Source organism: Astatotilapia calliptera, chromosome 18 (genome assembly GCF_900246225.1).
Source record: "Astatotilapia calliptera chromosome 18, fAstCal1.2, whole genome shotgun sequence".
Classification (NCBI taxonomy): domain Eukaryota; kingdom Metazoa; phylum Chordata; class Actinopteri; order Cichliformes; family Cichlidae; genus Astatotilapia; species Astatotilapia calliptera.
Window position 1 is genome coordinate 166,788 of NC_039319.1, and position 17,574 is coordinate 184,361.

General features: G+C 47.4%; 2 protein-coding genes across 8 annotated transcripts; one reads left to right on the top strand and one right to left on the bottom strand.

Annotated features, from left to right (window-relative positions):
- Nucleotides 1-47: 47 nt before the first annotated feature.
- LOC113010083 (E3 ubiquitin-protein ligase RNF31) lies at nt 48-8,883 on the top strand. Of its 3 annotated transcripts, none has more exons than XM_026148919.1 (17): nt 48-222; nt 801-891; nt 2,057-2,122; nt 2,211-2,377; nt 2,568-2,692; nt 2,770-2,987; nt 3,064-3,461; nt 3,543-3,725; nt 3,795-3,893; nt 4,892-4,981; nt 5,060-5,162; nt 7,219-7,337; nt 7,669-7,782; nt 7,864-7,930; nt 8,002-8,095; nt 8,173-8,341; nt 8,441-8,883. In XM_026148919.1, exons 1-17 carry the CDS (start codon nt 178-180, stop codon nt 8,600-8,602), a joined length of 2,310 nt encoding a protein of 769 aa, XP_026004704.1. In that variant the 5' UTR covers nt 48-177; the 3' UTR covers nt 8,603-8,883. The 3 variants fall into 3 exon arrangements, with proteins under 3 accessions (XP_026004704.1, XP_026004705.1, XP_026004706.1); XM_026148920.1 differs by having other exon boundaries at nt 8,474-8,883; XM_026148921.1 differs by lacking the exons at nt 8,173-8,341; nt 8,441-8,883 and having other exon boundaries at nt 7,872-7,930; nt 8,002-8,066.
- Nucleotides 8,884-9,315: 432 nt separating this feature from the next.
- On the bottom strand, nt 9,316-16,001 carry LOC113011191 (inositol monophosphatase 1-like). 5 transcript variants are annotated; one of them, XM_026150621.1, is made up of 10 exons: nt 15,219-15,258; nt 14,885-14,953; nt 14,055-14,134; nt 13,487-13,620; nt 13,170-13,274; nt 11,639-11,684; nt 10,012-10,120; nt 9,808-9,916; nt 9,586-9,737; nt 9,316-9,516 (listed from the first exon to the last, which is right to left on the bottom strand). In XM_026150621.1, the coding sequence occupies exons 3-10, from the start codon at nt 14,115-14,117 to the stop codon at nt 9,386-9,388; spliced, it is 849 nt and encodes a 282-aa protein (XP_026006406.1). In that variant the 5' UTR covers nt 14,118-14,134; nt 14,885-14,953; nt 15,219-15,258; the 3' UTR covers nt 9,316-9,385. The 5 variants fall into 5 exon arrangements, with proteins under 5 accessions (XP_026006406.1, XP_026006405.1, XP_026006408.1 ...); XM_026150620.1 differs by lacking the exons at nt 14,885-14,953; nt 15,219-15,258 and adding an exon at nt 15,895-16,001; XM_026150623.1 differs by lacking the exons at nt 14,885-14,953; nt 15,219-15,258 and adding an exon at nt 15,682-15,854.
- Nucleotides 16,002-17,574: the final 1,573 nt, after the last annotated feature.

Genomic DNA, 17,574 nt, shown 5'->3' on the forward strand with positions numbered 1-17,574 from the left:
CCTTTTTAAATAAAGTAACCCTCCAGCTGCGAGGCTATGCCTTTACTCTGAAACTCTGTGGGCGGAAGAGGGCGCGTCTGTTTTTCCAGTCGGGTCAGTTAGCTTGTTAGCATGTGACTGTGGGAGCGGCTGGATGTTCAAGCTCTTCCCCGCTTCTGAGAGGCATTTGTGGGGGAGATGCCGCAGGTCGAGCGGGAGGCGGAGCTCCGCACTCTGACGGAGGTGAGAACGAGACCGTGAAGCTGCCCCTGAGCTTCAAAATCAAACTTTATAAGTCTGATAACAACTTTCTGCTGCTGCTAGCCGGTCAACTGGGGTTAGCTCGGCAGCTACATGCTAAAAGCAAGCTCCTCCTCTTCCTCACTCTGGCTAATGTTTCTTCCTCCTCTTCCTCACTCTGGCTTATCCTTCCTCCTCTTCCTCACTCTGGCTTATCCTTCCTCCTCTTCCTCACTCTGGCTAATGTTTCTTCCTCACTCTGGCTGTTGTCTCTTCCTCCTCTTCCTCACTCTGGCTGTTGTCTCTTCCTCCTCTTCCTCACCATGTTTCTTCCTCCTCTTCCTCACTCTGGCTGTTGTCTCTTCCTCCTCTTCCTCACTCTGGCTGTTGTCTCTTCCTCCTCTTCCTCATCCTGGCTGTTGTCTCTTCCTCCTCTTCCTCACCATGTTTCTTCCTCCTCTTCCTCACTCTGGCTCATCTTTCCTTCTCTTCCTTACTCTAGCTAATGTTTCTTCCTCACCCTGGCTAATGCATCCTTATCACTGTGGTTTAATCCTCCTCTTCCTCACTGTCTTCCTCAGTGTGGGTACCTGCATCCAGGTGAGACCCTGTGTGACCTTCACTCGGTTCAGTCTCTGTTCCCTGATCTTCGTCTCTACGTTGATTTTTACTGTGAGTACCTCAGAAATGACTTCCTGTTGTTTTATTTTGTCAGGCCCTTTCTCAACTCTGAAGCGCACGAGTCCGTGATCGCGTTCTCTCGCGATTTGTACAATTGGAACGCCAGCGTACTTGATGATATCACAGGTCTGGAGCCTCTTAATTTAACTGTGATTAATATGTTATGAAGCTTAACTTCAATCACAGCCAAACTGATTTATTCAGGAACAAATAAAACACTGAAATAAACCGAACATTAGTATTTAGAAGTGATCCAAGTATCTTATAGATCGTGTTTAACCTGAGTAGCGAAATCTCTATTAATAAAATCAGTGTACATGCATGCCTTAATAAAAAGCAGGTGAGCTGTTAGAACACTTTTATTTTAGTGGACACTCAAACATTACAGACAGCTGCTGGGGTTTGGAAGAGAACTGAACAAATATTTAAATTATAATCTGATCATTTTGAAACAGCCTTCAGAATCTCCACATATTAACATGCTGGTGAAAAACTTTCCTCCTGAATTGAAACATATCTCAGCCAAAACACAGGAGCAAATAAAACACTGAAATAAACCAAAAAATTGACATTTTGAAGTTACCTGAGAGACTTGTATATCATGTTTAACCTGAGTAGTGAAAGACCACGGGGGGGGGAACGATGTGCCGGGAGTCCGCTGTTCTCGCCGGCTCTAGTGATCCTCGACCTCGCTGTCTGCTATGGAGCTGGCGGGTCACAGACGTCTCCGAAACGTCGCACGTTCGGAAATATGATATCGTGATAAACCGAGCAGATATTTGAAGCTTACACAGCTACATTCTCGCCTGAAAATAACTTAAAAGTTTATTTTGTGACCCAGAAAGAGGAATATTTAAAAGTTTTTAGCCGCGCTCGTCCGCCATTGCCGCGTTTCAGTTTTGGACAAAATGCATTCTGGGATATTTAACTGTACCAAGTCCACACAAGTCACCACCGATGCACGCTCGATAAAACGGGCGGAGCGAGAACACATCCGGGACTTTTTCGCGTTCTCGGCTTGATGCGTACTTTAAATAGGAACAGTACTTGGTCTCCGACTGATGACGTATCACGAGTACGCACAAGTACGCATATTGAGACTTGGCTTGGTAAATCAGGGCGATTTCCTGTTTCAGAATAAGAGTTTGTGTTTCAGGTTTCCCAAATAAACAAAAGAAGAAGTTGTTGTTTCTCGCCGGGACACTTCCTGTTCAGTACGAAGGTGAGCCTCCGAGCTGTCGGCCATGTTGTCTGTTTACTGTTTGTAGTGACATCATGAAGGTCAAGCTGGCGCTTTGGTTTTTATACAGGAAGTGAGTATAATATCCCAGTATGCATCTGGCTCCACGAGACGCACCCATCATCGAGGCCTCGCTGTTATGTTTGCCCATCGGTCTCCATGGTGATAAACCCGACCTGTCCGTGCGTGGACGCTGCCGGGAACATCAGGCTGGACGCGCTCACAAACTGGGCTGAGGTAAGATGTACTGAGCATGCTCAGTGGGGCTGAGTCAGCTGGCTCAGTGGACAGGTCTGACCCAACAGAAAACTAACTATTAGTGAAAATATACCTGAAAACACATGTTTAAGAAGGTGGAGCCTCCACACAGGCAGAAGGTGGAGCTAAAACACACTCTAAACATTATGTTTATGCCACTTATTGCTAGGGCGTGTCCAACCTGTCACTACTCGTGTCAGAGATGAGGCGGGCCTTCCAGAAGGATACCCCCCTTTATAGCAGGTGCCCTGTGCAAAGTCCGCCCCCTGCAGGTGAACAGGTGTCAGCTGACAGGTCAGTTCCTCACTGTGTGTTCAGTCAGTGTTTCGGTTACGTAGATGGACTGACGAGAGTGGTTTCTCCTTCTGCAGCCTCCAAAGTCCCCTGCACATCTGCACCTCCTCCTCCCCGCAGCGTCGCCAACTTTCTGAAGTCACCTTCCAAAGTCCCGCCCACTCCAGCCAGCGTGAGCAGAGTGGGGAGGTGAGGGCAGCGAGGTCATACACCGATGAACTGCTGGGGATTGACTTCAGTGCTCTGCCTCTCACCTCCAACCGCCACACCAACCCCTTCCTAAACTCCTCCTCAGGTGAGTCTCAGAAAACACGAACAAGCTCCAGGTGAACGTGAGAAAAGTTGAACCCACCTGGTTCTGGTTCCCGCAGGTACAGAACCCCTCAGCAGGATGATGGGTGAGCTGAGGCTAGATGGAGACTCGTCTGCACGATCTGTCCAATCAGAAGCAGAGCGACGCCGTCCAGTTACGAGACGGCCATCCGCCGCAGCACCCGAGCTACAGCGTCCTCAGAGATCTCAGTTACAAGCGGACCAGGTGAGCCAGACTCTGGCGTCTCGGCAGCTTCTCCAGTCTGTGTCCCGGATGGCGGCGCGGCTCCCTCCGGACCAGGCGGCGGTTTTTCTGTCTCTGATGGCGATGGAGGGGCGGAGCTTCAGTCTGGCCGATGTCTTGGAGGCGGTCCAGATCAACAGAGACTTCGCATCAGCTCTCAGGTTCCTGAGCCACAGCTGCCCCATCTGTCAAGAGCAGGTGTCTTTCAGCAAGGTGAGCCACAGGTTTGAACCGGCCAATCAGAGCGCGCGCAGCCGGCTGATGTTCTTCTTCTCTCTCTGTGTTTCCCCGCAGATCATCACAATGACGCACTGCTCCTGCTTCCTGTGTCAGACGTGCTTCAAGATGTTCTTCACAACGGCCATTAAGGAGCGCAATGTCGATCAGCTGGTCTGCCCTCAGTGTGGCCGACCGGAGGTCAGAGGTCAGGGCGGGCTGGAAGAGTCCATGGACTACTTCAACCTGCTGGATACACAGGTGAGGTGCGTTCCGGCCTAGTTTACGTGGCGATGACCAGTTCTGACACGTGTCTGTTTGTCGGTGTAGATCCGCCACTTTCTGCCTGCCGACGTCCACGAGCTGTTCCAGAGGAAACTCAGAGACCGAGCTCTGCAGGAGATGCCCAACTTCTGCTGGTGTGCTCACGTAAGAACCCGAACGATCTGAGCCTCGCAGTCCAGAAGCTCACAGAAGCAAGAAATGAATACCGCTGCTAGTATCGATACAAACTGTGATCATCTGCTGCGTGACGTTCGGTCCTCAGACCCGCTGTGGGATACTTTTTGTCTCTGCAGCGTGGCTGTCAGAGCCTGTCCTGAGCCATGACTTCATGACAAATAAAATCTTAACCATTAGAGCAGCGGTCTCCAACCTTTTTTGTGCCACGGACCGGTTTATGCCCGACAATATTTTCACGGACCGGCCTTTAAGGTGTCGCGGATAAATACTACAAAATAAAACTAGTACCGGTACCGAAAAAAAGAAGATTTATTCATAACACGCGTGAAAAGACCCAGGAAAACTGAGTTAACGATCAAAACGATAACAAAATAACGCTGAAAACCGATAAAAACCCTGAAAACTATACATTTCACACCTGAGCCTCAACTTTCGCGGCCCGGTACCAAACGACTCGACAGGCCTACTTGTTGTTCCTAGAGTATTTAAAAGTAGAATGGGAGGCAGAGCCTTCAGTTTTCAGGCCCCTCTTCTGTGGAACCAGCTTCCAGTTTGGATTCAGGAGACAGACACTATCTCTACTTTCAAGATTAGGCTTCAAACTTTCCTTTTTGCTAAAGCATACACCCAGTGCATCATGGGAAACCCCCAGCAGCCTAGACCTATAGCAGCATAAATAAGGGAGGCTTCAGGGTCACCTGATCCAACCCTGGGTGTTTCTTCTTCACTCACATGTGTTTATACACCCTTCTGTATTTAATCATTAGTGATTATTCATCTCTGGCTCTTCCTCCCCCGACCCCCAACCAAACCCCTGAGCTCTGCCGGAGGTTTCTTCCTGTTATAAGGGAGTTTTGCCTTCCCGCTGTCGCTGAGTGCTTGTTCGTTGGGTTTCTTTGTATTACTGTGGGCCGTTGACCTTACAGAATAAACCTTGTTGAGACGACTGTTGTTTGGTGTTTCAGTGTTCATTCGGGATGCTGCACGAGGCCCAGCGCCTCAGGATGGACTGTCCAAGCTGTAAGAAGAGCACCTGTTCTCAGTGCAGATCACCTGTAAGACACTCTCTCACGCACACACACAGGTGAACCAGCCTCAGATCGGGTCCTGACCACAGTCCCTGTGTTCTGCAGTGGTCCCCCGAGCATCAGGGTCTGTCCTGTGAGCAGTTCCAAGTGTGGCAGCAGCAGAACCAGCCGGACCCTCACAGCACCTCCCAGCTGTACAGCAGCATCGGTACGAACCCAGAACCAGGTCCAGGAGACTCTGAGGGCCTCCTGCAGGACCTGAACCTAATGTTTCACCCCATCACTCAGGTGGTTATAAGCAAGCAGGTAGAAGTGGAAGCAGTCAGCATGTGACTGAAGGCTTTTTTACTCTTGCTGTTTACAAACTAACACACGAGGCCTTCAATCACCGAAAGCGTGACGCTCAGAGGACTTGACCCGGTCCAGTCAACGATCGGCGTGGGTGTTCTCGCCAAAAAACCCAGAAAGCAATGCCTGGGGGCTCTGAGCTGACATGCCGGGACCTGGTCTGTCCTGGTCTCCATCTGTTCCATTAATGTTTAGCATCCACGAACAGAGGACATGGTGGCTGCTCAGGCGGTAGAGCAGGTCATCCACTGACTGAATGGTGGTGGTTTGATTCCTGGCTTTCCCGTAGTCTGCATGCCAAATATCCTTGGACACCATGTTGCTCTGCGACGCATCCATCGGAGAGTGAATGTGATGCATGTTAGACGCTAATGCTAACAGCTCAGAAAAAGTGCTTGTGTGAATGAAGTATAAGAACATCCGTTTACAAACTGTCCAAATGTTGATTGTGTCCTTCTGGACGTTTCCACCATCAGGTGACTTCTTCAGTGTCAGCTGACTGCAGGTTTCAAGGTTCAAGGTTCTTTATTTGTCACATGCATAGTTATACAAGTATAACACACAGTGAAATGTAGCCTGACACGCTCCTCGACATGTGCAAAAAATTGGGGGGGGGGTGTAGAGGAAGAACATTATATATATATATATATATATACACATATATACACTGGGTGAATGTGCAGTAGTAGCAGCAAGCAGGTGAATTCTGTACATTAATATGAATAGATATCTGACTATTTTACAGGATAGACAATATAAACATATTTAAAATTAAAGGAATTGAAATGTACATTGTGCCTTGGTTTAGTGTCTGGAAGAGTCCTGTCTCAGTCAATTATAGATGATGTGAGAGGGCGGGTGTGTGTGTTTAGGGCACGGATGGCTTGGGGATAGAAGCTCCTCTTGAGTCTCTCTGTCCTTGCCCGGATGATGAGGAACCTTCTACCAGATTGCAGAAGTTGGAACAGTTTGTTGCCAGGATGGGACGGGTCCTTCAGTATCTGCTCTAGTCCGGCATCTCCTGGTGTAGGTGTCCTGAAGCGGGGGGAGAGCAATCCTGCAGCAGCGTTCTGCTGTACGGATCACTCTCTGGAGAGCTTTTTGGTCCTTCACACAGCTGTTCCCGAACCACGATGTCATGTTCTGTGTGAGGATGCTCTCCACAGCGCCTGTATAGAAAATCCTGAGGATCTTTGGAGAGACCCTGAACTTCCTCAGTTGTCGTAGGTGATACAGGCGCTGCCTAGCCTTTTTGGTCTGGACCTGAATGTGGGCAGCCCATGTCAGGTCTGAGGAGATGTGGACACCAAGATACTTGAAGGACTGCACCCTCTCCACTGGAGCTCCATTGATGATGATGGGCTTGTAGTCTCTGTGCTGACCCCTTCTGAAGTCCACCACCAGCTCCTTGGTCTTGCCGACGTTCAGCTGGAGGTGGTTGTCCTGGCACCACGATGCCAGATTCTTCACTTCATCCATGTAGGCCGCCTCATCGTTGTTGGAGATGGCACCCAACACCACTGTGTCGTCAGCAAACTTCACAATGGTGTTGGAGCCGTGGGTGGCCACACAGTCTGAAGTGTAGACTTCAGACTTATATTAAATATATTATATTTACATAATGGCTGAAACCAGCCCACTGAATGACCAGTGGGCTGTGAGGTCAGTTTATGATCATTAGTAATATGCAGATTGCCACGCCCACTGATCAAAGAGTCCCATTCAACGAGAGTTGGCTGCATTCACAGCATTGTAGGTAGGATGGTGGCCCCCTCCTCAACTCTGAGATGGCCTTACGTCTTTTCACTCGACTCCTCGCTCAAACCAGCGATTTCCCCACCTGGACGAATGAGGTTTAGTCGCACTAAGGCTCAGCCTGGTCCGTCCTGGTCTAACGTTTCCCTCTGTGTCCTCAGAGTGTCCAAACTGCCAGCTGGTCTTCAGCCTGTCCAAAGGGGGGTGTCTCCACTTCACCTGCAGTCAGTGCGGTCATCAGTTCTGCGGCGGCTGCAGTCAGCGCTTCGTTCTGGGCTCGGTGAGTTCCAGCTGTGCTGTGTGTAAGTGGAGCTCCAGGTGTTTGGTCAGAGAGAGATGGATTGTGGGTAACGAGTGTTAGACGACTGAAAGTTGTTCCTCGGTTTCATATTTACATCGTTATCAAACGAGCCAATCACAGCGTCTCACCTTATAAACGGTCTGATTATGAGTAAAGGCACCTGCTCTGATTATTCATCGTGCTGATAATTTGAGTTCTTTAATGTTTTTGAAGTTAACAAGAAAATGGTTCGGCTTCCAGCACCGAAGTGGCCAGGTGCACGAGACAGGTGTGTTAGAGACTTGACACCTGTGTTGTTTAACCTCTGCAGGCCTGTGGCTTCTCTGCAGACTGTACGAGCAAAGGTCTTCATGCTCACCACCCCAGAGACTGCCTGTACTACCTGAGGGACTGGAGCCTGACCCGCCTCCACCTGCTGCTGCAGGTGAGAGCCAGCAGATCAACCTGAGGTGTTCCCAGCTGTTCTGTGATCAGTACTTTACAGGTGTGCTGTCTCCTGTCTCAGCATTACAGAGTGTCTCCCTCCTGGTTGGAACCGCCCAAGGTCAGCTCACCTGACACCGCTCTGCCAGGTGAGACCTCTACCTGTCTACCTGGCATCTCCTTTGTCCTAGAGTCACTGACAGGTGTGTTCCCGTTCCAGCATCCTGTCCAGTGCTGGAGCTGAGAGACGATGGCAGCCAGAGGGAGGAGCCCTGTGGTCGACCTGCGTTACCTGAACACCGAGGATACTGCCAGTAAGACCACAGCTCCCAGTAAAGATGTTCTGCCAGATGTGCGTGGTCTTAGAGGCTCCGCCCCTTTCTCCTGACAGGTCACACTATAAGGAGCGTTTGGTGGAGCTGATTAACCGTTACCATGCTGACCCAGCGGTCCTCTTCAGTCTGGCAGAAATAAAGGCGGAGCTTCAGCGTTGGCATGTTACCGTTCCGACCAGAAAACCCGAGGAGCCAGAGCCACTCTACACTCATCTCCTCCGCATGGTCAGTGACATCACCAGATGGTGTTGTTCGTCATCAACAATGACGTCTGAGATTTATTTTGAAAGTCTGATGCGCTGTTTCAACCATGTTTCTTTTCAGCCAATCACAGTGCAGAATTCTGTCTCTCTGCAGACGCTGACCAATTGCACTCCTCTCAGGAAACAGCGCTGCTCTCCGGTTAAACGCATTAACAACCTCTGTCCTCTGCCCGTCACCGTGCCTGCTGGAGCCCCGCCCCCTCATGTGCTGCTAAGCGATTGACTCCACCCACTCCTAAAGTATGACCTCCCACTACACCCATCAGTTGCTATGACAGGGCGGCCCTGTGTTTTGATTGGCTCAGCACAAATATACTAATTAGGGACCAAATATGAGCAGCCAATCAGAGTTCAGCTAACAAGCTAACGATGGAAGCTGCCAGTTTTAGCATCTGTTAGCATGTCTTGAGCAGACTTCAGGAGGCGGAGTTTGAGCATCCTGTTTTTGTTCGCTGCACTTTACCTGTTTAACCAAGTTTAATGAATAAAAGCTGTCCTAACACACCTCGGCGTCCTGTCTTCCGTTTCCATGGGAAGTTGAGTTTTAACATTAAAAAAAAAAAAAAAATTGTTTGAACATTTTTATAGAGAACAGAATATACTGGAGTTTTCTGCCCCATCTCAGCAGGAGCAGATAAACGGGGAGCCAAGGTCGTAGCTTAGGCGCCGTGTGAGAGAAAAGCATGTGAATGTTTAGGCTTTTATGATAAGGTGGAGGCACCAGAGGCTATAAGAGTTTGATTAATGCTCCACCATTTTGAGATCTGAGGCTGTCTGCATACAGTGTCCATCTCCCGCGTGTGTTCATTAAAATCATCGTTTGACTCAACCCGGCCGGACCAGTGTTGTTATTGTGGTTTTTTCTCTTGTCTCCATCCCCAGTATTTTGAACCTTAACAATGGTGACCTGCCGTCAGTCACACAAACACGCGGGTGCTTTCATAGAAAACTTTTATTTAAACTTTCCAAACAGGAAGGTGTGCTCCTCACACCTGTCAGTGTGTGTTTAGCTCTTCTTCGGTGGTGTGGCGTCGTCTCTGGGCAGACTGAAGGGGACGATCGCTTTGACGAGTCGCTCTGTGATTGTTTTGCTGTTAGCGGCGATGATCCTCCTGGACATCAGGTCCACGTCGCCACCTGAACACGGAGACACCGTTAGCTGGAAACACCTGAGCAGGGAAATGTGATGTTGATGGGTTAGCTTACCATCGACGTCCATCAGCACGCCGCCAGCCTCGGACACGATCAACGACGCGGCAGCCACGTCCCAAACGTGGATCCCGATCTCGTAGTACGCCTCCACACAGCCCGACGCCACCAGACACATGTTGATGGCAGCGGAACCCGCCCCGCGCACCCTGAGACGGATGGACACGTCAGCTATGGGAAAACAAGCGTGCAGTGATGTCAACGTGGCGGCAGCCTTACCCGTGAACGGGGAGGCAGAGGATGTTTCGGAGGCTTTGGAAGATTTTATCAACAACGTCGGCGTCTCTGTCCGATCCAAACTCCGTGGCCACCATCGCCTGTTCCACGGCTGATGACATCACACACAGATAAACAAACAGGTGATCGACCGCCCGCATAAGTGATGTCACTGATTTATTGGTTATCGATTCGCTGAGCGCTGACCTTCCTGCCGGGACACCTGCAGCGGCTCGCCATTACAGAATGCTCCCTTTCCCCGCCTCGCCGTGAACATCTTGTCCTCCACACAGCTGAAGACAACGCCAAACTCCACCTGAGGGAGGGGAAGAAGAGTAGAGGCCGCTGTGAGGTCAACAGGTGAGGTCGTTCATGCTCATCCTCAGGTGGCTTGAACACCTGAAGCTACCTGTTAGTGTTTAGAGAGCGCTGACGTTTTGCCAGCAGGCTCAGTAAACTGATCGCAAGGCCAGTAATGTTGTGGGGATGGAGCTGGACTCGTTAGGGTGGTGTCAGAGAGGCAAAGACAATGATGGATAATACCTCCCACCCACTCCATGACGTGCTACCTACAGGAGCACGCTCCGTGAGAAGCTGAGATTACCCATAATGCACCACACTCATCTGCCTGTACAACTCCATCTAACACACTGTAAACACTGCAGTAGTTACAGCCTTTTGCACACGCTCTTTCTACTCTGATGTTGCTGTTAATCCTTGATATTTATTATTGAGGGATTTCTATATATTAATGCTATTTCTTAAATCTGTAGCAGTTTCTGTACTGGAGCAGCTGTAACCCACATTACCTGAGGGATTAATAAAGTATGCTGATTCTGATTTTCTCTTTTTAGCTGCCAAATCGCCATGGTAACAGATGCTGAGCACCTCACCTAGTCAGGAGCAGGTGAGGTGCCGCGTTTACTCTTTTGGTCATTTTATATGCTGCAGCAGGTGGAGCACCATCGCTTGCTAACGCGTGTGTGGGAACAGCCACGCCACCTCTCCACCCAAGGAAACACTCCCAGGTGAAGCAGACAGTGGTGATGCTGCGCCTGTGAGCCAGGGCGAAGCTCAACTGAAGAAAGATAAAACCAGAAATGGCGCCACTCTGAAAAGTTTCCACCAGAGGGATGAGACCCGGGCTCAAGTAACCGAGGCTCACCTGAGGCTACGTCTGCACGTACACGGGGATTTTTGAAAACGGAGATTTTCTGTTTTCTTTTTTTAAATCCCTTCCACAAACGCAAAAATGAAGGAAAACGCTGCTAGGAACATGCCAAAGCAGCAGTTGGCGATATATTCCTAACCGTGTAGGAATGTTGACCAATCAGAAGCCTGGGTGGGAAAGAGTAAACAAAGTCGGGGCATAGAAGCAGAACTGAGTCCTATGTGTGGAGGGACAGTAACTGTTTGTAAGCATGTAAACTCTGCAGAGAGTAAAATTAACAGTATTTTGTCCAAGTCTGCCATTGTAGAAATTCATTTCACAAAAACATGGCGCACAGTGTGATGTCAAACGAGGCGCACACCTTTGACGCTGTGTTTTCTCCGTGTTCCTCGTCCACATGTAAACGCAAAATCTGAGTTTTTAAAAATCTCCGTTTTCAGTGACCGAAAACGCCGTTTACGTGTGGACGAAAGGTGCAAACGCATAGAAAAATCTGCGTGGGGTTAGCGGCCCCGTTTTCACTTTTCAGTATTTATTGCTGCTCATTAATAAGACAGAAGGATTTCTTATCTGATTAATCGACTACTAAAGTCAGGGCTGCAGCCCTGTGATGTCGCTGCTGATGTCAAAGGTCAGGAGGATGGTGCTGATGTGGGCTCAGACCTGTTTGTTGATGGCGAATCCGATGGAAATGGCAACAAAAGGAAACCTGTGAAGGAGAAACAGACACAGGAAGTTAACGTGTTGGCACCGTCATACGTGTTCCTGCAGAGCAGGTCTGTTTACCTGTTAGGTCACCACGGTAACCAGTGCCCATCAGCGTTTTAAATGAGCTGATTCAGTGTGCCGAACACCAAGCCAAACAGGAAGTCATCTGCTTCAAAGTAAAGGTTCATCCTAACGTTCATGATGATCACATCATTGTTCTACCCGCTGAGGGACGGCTCGAGCTGAACATTGATCATCCTTCATCGATCTCTCAGTGACTCTCTGATCGATTCCCTCTGAGTCAGTTGGACCAAATAAACCTCAGATCTGGAGGTAATCGATCAGAAGAGCCGTAGACCCCGCCTCACTCTCTGAGTAGAGCAGGGCGATATGGCCAAAAATATTTATCACCATATACATTTGAAAATTTGTGATAACGATATAACTGACACGAGACAAAATGCTTTACAACTCCACAACTTTATTAGTGCAAAAACCCATCAATGTATTTTCACTTCAACAAGCAGCTGTTTTATCTGCATTAAAGTTATATAAAATGTAACAGTGCAAACTCCTCGCTGACAGTTTAACCAAAAAGCATTTCCAGTGGAAACTGGCCGACACATCCTCAGCATAACCATGTATAACATCCACAACACTTAAAAAGAGGTTAAACACACACAACACGGTAACATTATGCTGAAGCACAGCACGTATCACTCCGCGAGGCTCCGCCTACGATAGCCGTTGTTGTGCCAAAGTAGGTGTCCCCGACAGAATTTGTTTCCCCTGTGCTGGGAGCAGGAAGTACTGATGTTTTCATTTTGTGAAAAATTAGCATCGTTACATTACCATTCAGTTTGAGGGTTACAACAGAAAATGATATATTTATTGCTCACGGGGTATCAGATGGGATTATTTTAATAAACCATTAACATTTTGGCTGATAACTATTTTTATTCTCCTGTAACTTCACTATATAAAGAGATAAATCCTCCAAAGTTTCAGGAGTAATGCGTCATAATAAGAAGTGTTTGTGAACGAAAAATCAGCAATGTGGGAGACTGTTTGTCCGTGATTTACACAGGGGGAACAAATTGTGGCAGGATCAGCCTGATATTATTTGTGTCCCACTATAACTTCGTTGTATAAAGAGCTAAGATCTCAAAAATGTCAGGAGTATCAACAAAATCAACAATGAGGGATACTGTTTGTCCGTGATTTGGACAGTCCAGCGTGTGCTCCCGACGCAGGGGAAACAAATTCTGTCGGGGATACCGAGTTTGGCACGACACCGGCATGTGCGTATGAAAACAAAGGCACTGCGCATGCGCATTTTACCCATATTCTATCGCCAACTTTCATTTTCCTATCGTTGCCCAACATTACACCGGTGCTACCGTGAACAGTATGGCCCAGCACTATCTCTGAGCGCCCACAGGAAACAAAGAAGCTGCAATGATGATGTCAGAGAGTGCAAACTCACGCGTGAACGAAGTTGGTCGTGCCATCGATGGGGTCGATGATCCAGGTGGGCGAGTCAGAGAGGACGCAGGGCTCACCTGCAGCCACTGACTCCTCCCCTATGAACCTGAATCGCACAGAACAGGTGAAGCCGTTACACGCTGAACGAGAAAGAGCCACGAGACGGCAGCCAGAGATGTTCCAGCAGGTCATCTCTGCTACTCCTCAGCAGCACACAGCTGGATCCCTGAACATCTGGATCTGATCATAACGCTTATCTTTGTAAACTGATGATCAATAATCCGACTGGACATGCACAGAGGGGGTGGAGCTTCATACCTGTGGGTGGGGAACTTTTCCTTCACTGACTGGATGATGAGCTGCTCCACCTTCTGGTCGGTCTGCGTCACTAAATCCACCACCGAACTCTTCGTCATCACTGCCCTGTCACCACGCAGAGCGTCACACACCACCTGATCAATGCACCAATAACTGATCAATATTTACTCCTGATCAATGCACTGATAGCTTATCAATCAGAAGCTGATCAGCCAATAGTTTCAGTTACTAAGTCTGTCATCTGGGGTTAACCTGAGATTTCAAGATAAAAGCCTTTGTTTCCTCTTTGCGCTCAGAACGTTTCAGAGAAGAAGAAAGTGACTCCACCCCCTCTGTTTTGGAGCGTGCTCAGTAAGTGAAGAAATGGCAGGAAGCGGATTCTGCAGTCGTGACGGCCGTGCGGCTCACTGTCAAGCAGTCGTCAGCTGACCCTGAAGGTCACATGGGCGAGTGACGTTCAGGTGAAAAGAATGAACTTCCTGAGACTCCTCTGTTTCATAATGAAATCACCTGTAGGCCCTGACAGGTGAGTCTCAGGTGGGAAAGAAAAAGGAAGATGACGACTGACCTCTCCAGCTTTTCGTGCCACGGCGACAGCGTGGTCCATGGCGTTCTGCCAGGGGTCAGCCATGTTGGAGGAGGAACTTCCTGTGGAAAGAGGAAAGACTGCGTGAGGTGTGTTCCAATATTCCACTTTGATCAGGAAGGTTCCTCACTGACATACGCTTCAGTTGTCCGTACACTAGGGGAAGCAGCTTCAATGCTTCCTTTATGACCTCCTTTAGCAGAGGAGACACTGGACCGTCTTTATGAAAAGGGAGGAGAAAATGGCGTCCCATAATTCGTTATCCATCCGACCATTCATGAAAACATAATCGCAGTAACCAAAGCGGAGCAGATCATGTAAATTCTAAGTGTTTTTTGTTTTCATTCAGAACCTGTATATATATTTATTTATAGCTTTAATCAGCAGCAGTGAAACTCACAGCTGAACCCTGAGCGTCACATGAAGAACACAGAACGCTGTATGAGCGCAACATTATGATCTATACGAACTGATCAAAGTGTGCTTGTATGATCAGTGATCGTTAGTAATGTCCAGTGTTGGGAAGGTTACTTTAAAATGTATTCCACTACAGATTACAGCACCGCTGAGAAACAGAAGCTGAGTTCACTTCATTTCTGCTGTTTCATGGAAACAGTTACTGAGGACCAATAAGTGGGCTCGCCTCTGAACGCTCAGCGTGACACTGATGAAGAGTTTTGGGACACAAGTTTTAGTAATATCATCATTTTAGCAGTATTGCAGAAAATGTTCCTCCTCCTTTAAAACACCAGAAAGATATGCTTTACAGACTGTTATCGTTTCTATGACCTCCATAAAACAAGAACACACACTGTGGTGAAGCTAGACCAGCCTTTTGTAGTTCGTCTTCTGCACATTGTAGTTTCAACACGCCAGACTTCCTGTTAAAGAGACACCAGTGTAAGGTTGTTCATGTTTCTTTAAGTTCCCCAAGAAGTATGATAAATGTTTTTTCCTGATAAATTTGTTAATACTTTTAGCTAAATTTTTTATCCATAAATGTAAGTTTACTACTAAAACACCATATTTCTGTCATTAACTTAAGGATGTGGAAATGTACATACAATCAATATCAGACTCCACCAACAAAAAGGCTCAAAACCATATATGTATGTGAATTTTTGCGTGTATTCTTATAATTGTTACCTTTTTCTTTACCCCTGGCTTTGTGTGTTCATGTTCTGTTGTTTTGTATACTTCATCTGTTCGTATGTTGTATACTCATTGTTTGTTAAATAAAGTTTAAAAAAAAAAGTGTAAGGTTGTTCCGGTTCTAAGTGCACGCCTCTTCCCTTTTCCTGAGTCCTCAGCAGTTCTCCTTCTCACCTTTGACCTCAGTGACGTTTTCATCGAGGTCAAGGAATAGGAGACATGAGGGACTTCTGGAATGAACCAGGAATGCCCAGAGTCCTCATCATAAGAACCACATCAGTAATCAATAACATCAATCTGGGAGGTGATGGATCGATAATCCAGTAACACCAATCCTGACCTATCACAGCGGGTCCTGAATTGGCCACAGGTGACCGCTAAGTGGCTGTCTCAGCGCGTCCTCTCATCGAGTTTACGGTCACTAACCGAGTATATACTGATTATCAATGAGCGTTACCTGGTGGCACGTGACGAAGTGTCAAGCGCGCCGACACCTTTCCGTGCGCGTGCCCACCGGCACTGCCGCGCCGTATGAAATCAGCTGATTTCTGAACGGAAGTACTACGCCGCTGATTCCCGCCACAAATTCCAAAACCGGAAGTAAGGCGGCGGATCAACGAGACGTTTCGAAAACAAGTAAAGAGGAACAGCGCGAACCCTGAAAACGCACCTGAGGCTCTCGAGGTCGGTCTGAAGGTAATCCGTAACGGGTTAGCAGCTCCACTTTCGGGTTTCTTCTTCTACGTTCTACGACTGAGCGCTGCCGCCTCCTACTGGACATTGACTGTCACAACAACAACACTAGAAAAGGTTGCATTTCCTGCGAAAATGCAGTGTGAACGCCGTGTAGTGGAATCTGAAAACAGCAGGACAGCTATCTGTTGAAAACAGGTGTAGAAGCTGAACTCTGCTTTATTTGAAAGACTACACTGAAGACTGTCAAGAAAGCAGATTACATGCAAGCAGGGGAGATGTCCAGCATCTGTCCCATGTAGTGCTCGAACCCTTGCCACCAGATCTCACAGCAGCTGCGCATCCCACTGCGCCAAACCAGTTCTGGTCCCAAACAAAGATATGATGAGAGGAAAAAAACGTGCACTGTGCAGAAGAAGCTAAATGCGCAGAAAAGAGGTGAAAATGCTGAATGTTCAGCAACAAAGAGATAAGGAACCTGAAAATTGTGCTGAAAAGAGGTGAAAAAGCTGAAATTTGTGTGGAAAAGTTTAAACAGTTGAAGTGTTAACTGAAGAAAATGTTGCCATAAGCGGGATTCGAACCCGCGCCTCCTACTCTGAGAACGGCTGCTCATCTCACTGAGCTAAAACACAACTCAGCAGCAAAACTAGTGATCACACTGATAATGTGGTACCTGTCAGCAAAATGGGCCAAAAAATGGCATAAAAAGCTGAATATCTCAAAAAGTATAAAAGTTATCATCACCAAAACATATAGCAGTGGAAAGCAGAAATAGCAGAACAGTTTAAAGTTTGAATGGTGAAAATCGACTGAAAACTGAGGGAGTAGTTAAGCGGCAAAGAAACGGAGCAACTAGAATAATAAAGGATAAAGAATAAAGAGAAACAGGAACTCAACAGTGTGCCTTTGAGGCATCCACACAAATACACCACTAAAGCCTACTACTACCTACTGGCGTGGTTTTCAGGGTTTTGCATTAGGTCATAGTACCTGGTACTTTTACGGTACCTGCACAGCCGTAGCTCTGTACTTTATTTCAAACACAGAACATTACAGATCAAAGATCTTGTACATATCCAGATAAGCAATGTTAGAATCACAATCAGCATACTTTGTTAATCCCTCAGGAAACGATGTGGTTTACAGTTGCTCCAGTACAGTAACAGAAACAGACTATTTAACAATACAATATGTTACAGATTTAAGAAAAAGCACAATATATACAAATCACTCAATAATAAATAACAAATCAAATCACTTTTATTGTCACATCACATGTGCAGGTACATTGGTACAGTACATGCAAGTGAAATTCTTGTGTGCGAGCTTCACAAGCAACAGAGGTGTGCAAAATACAATAACGTAAGAACAAGCAAATATAAGAATGGCTACATCTGAGAGTAATAAATATATGTACAATATATAATAGTATATGCATTACTAAATGTTAATATTAAATGTGTGTGTGTGTGTGCGTGTGTACACATATTTTACAAATTAAATAGAGTCAACAATGAATAAAATATATAAAATAAAATATACAGAGTTGAATATGTGCAAAACAGTGGCATTACTGTACAGTATGGAGTGCATAATGTTGAAGTTCCAGTAGTGAAGCTGAGGTGTCTATGACGTGTTCAGCAGTCTGATGGCC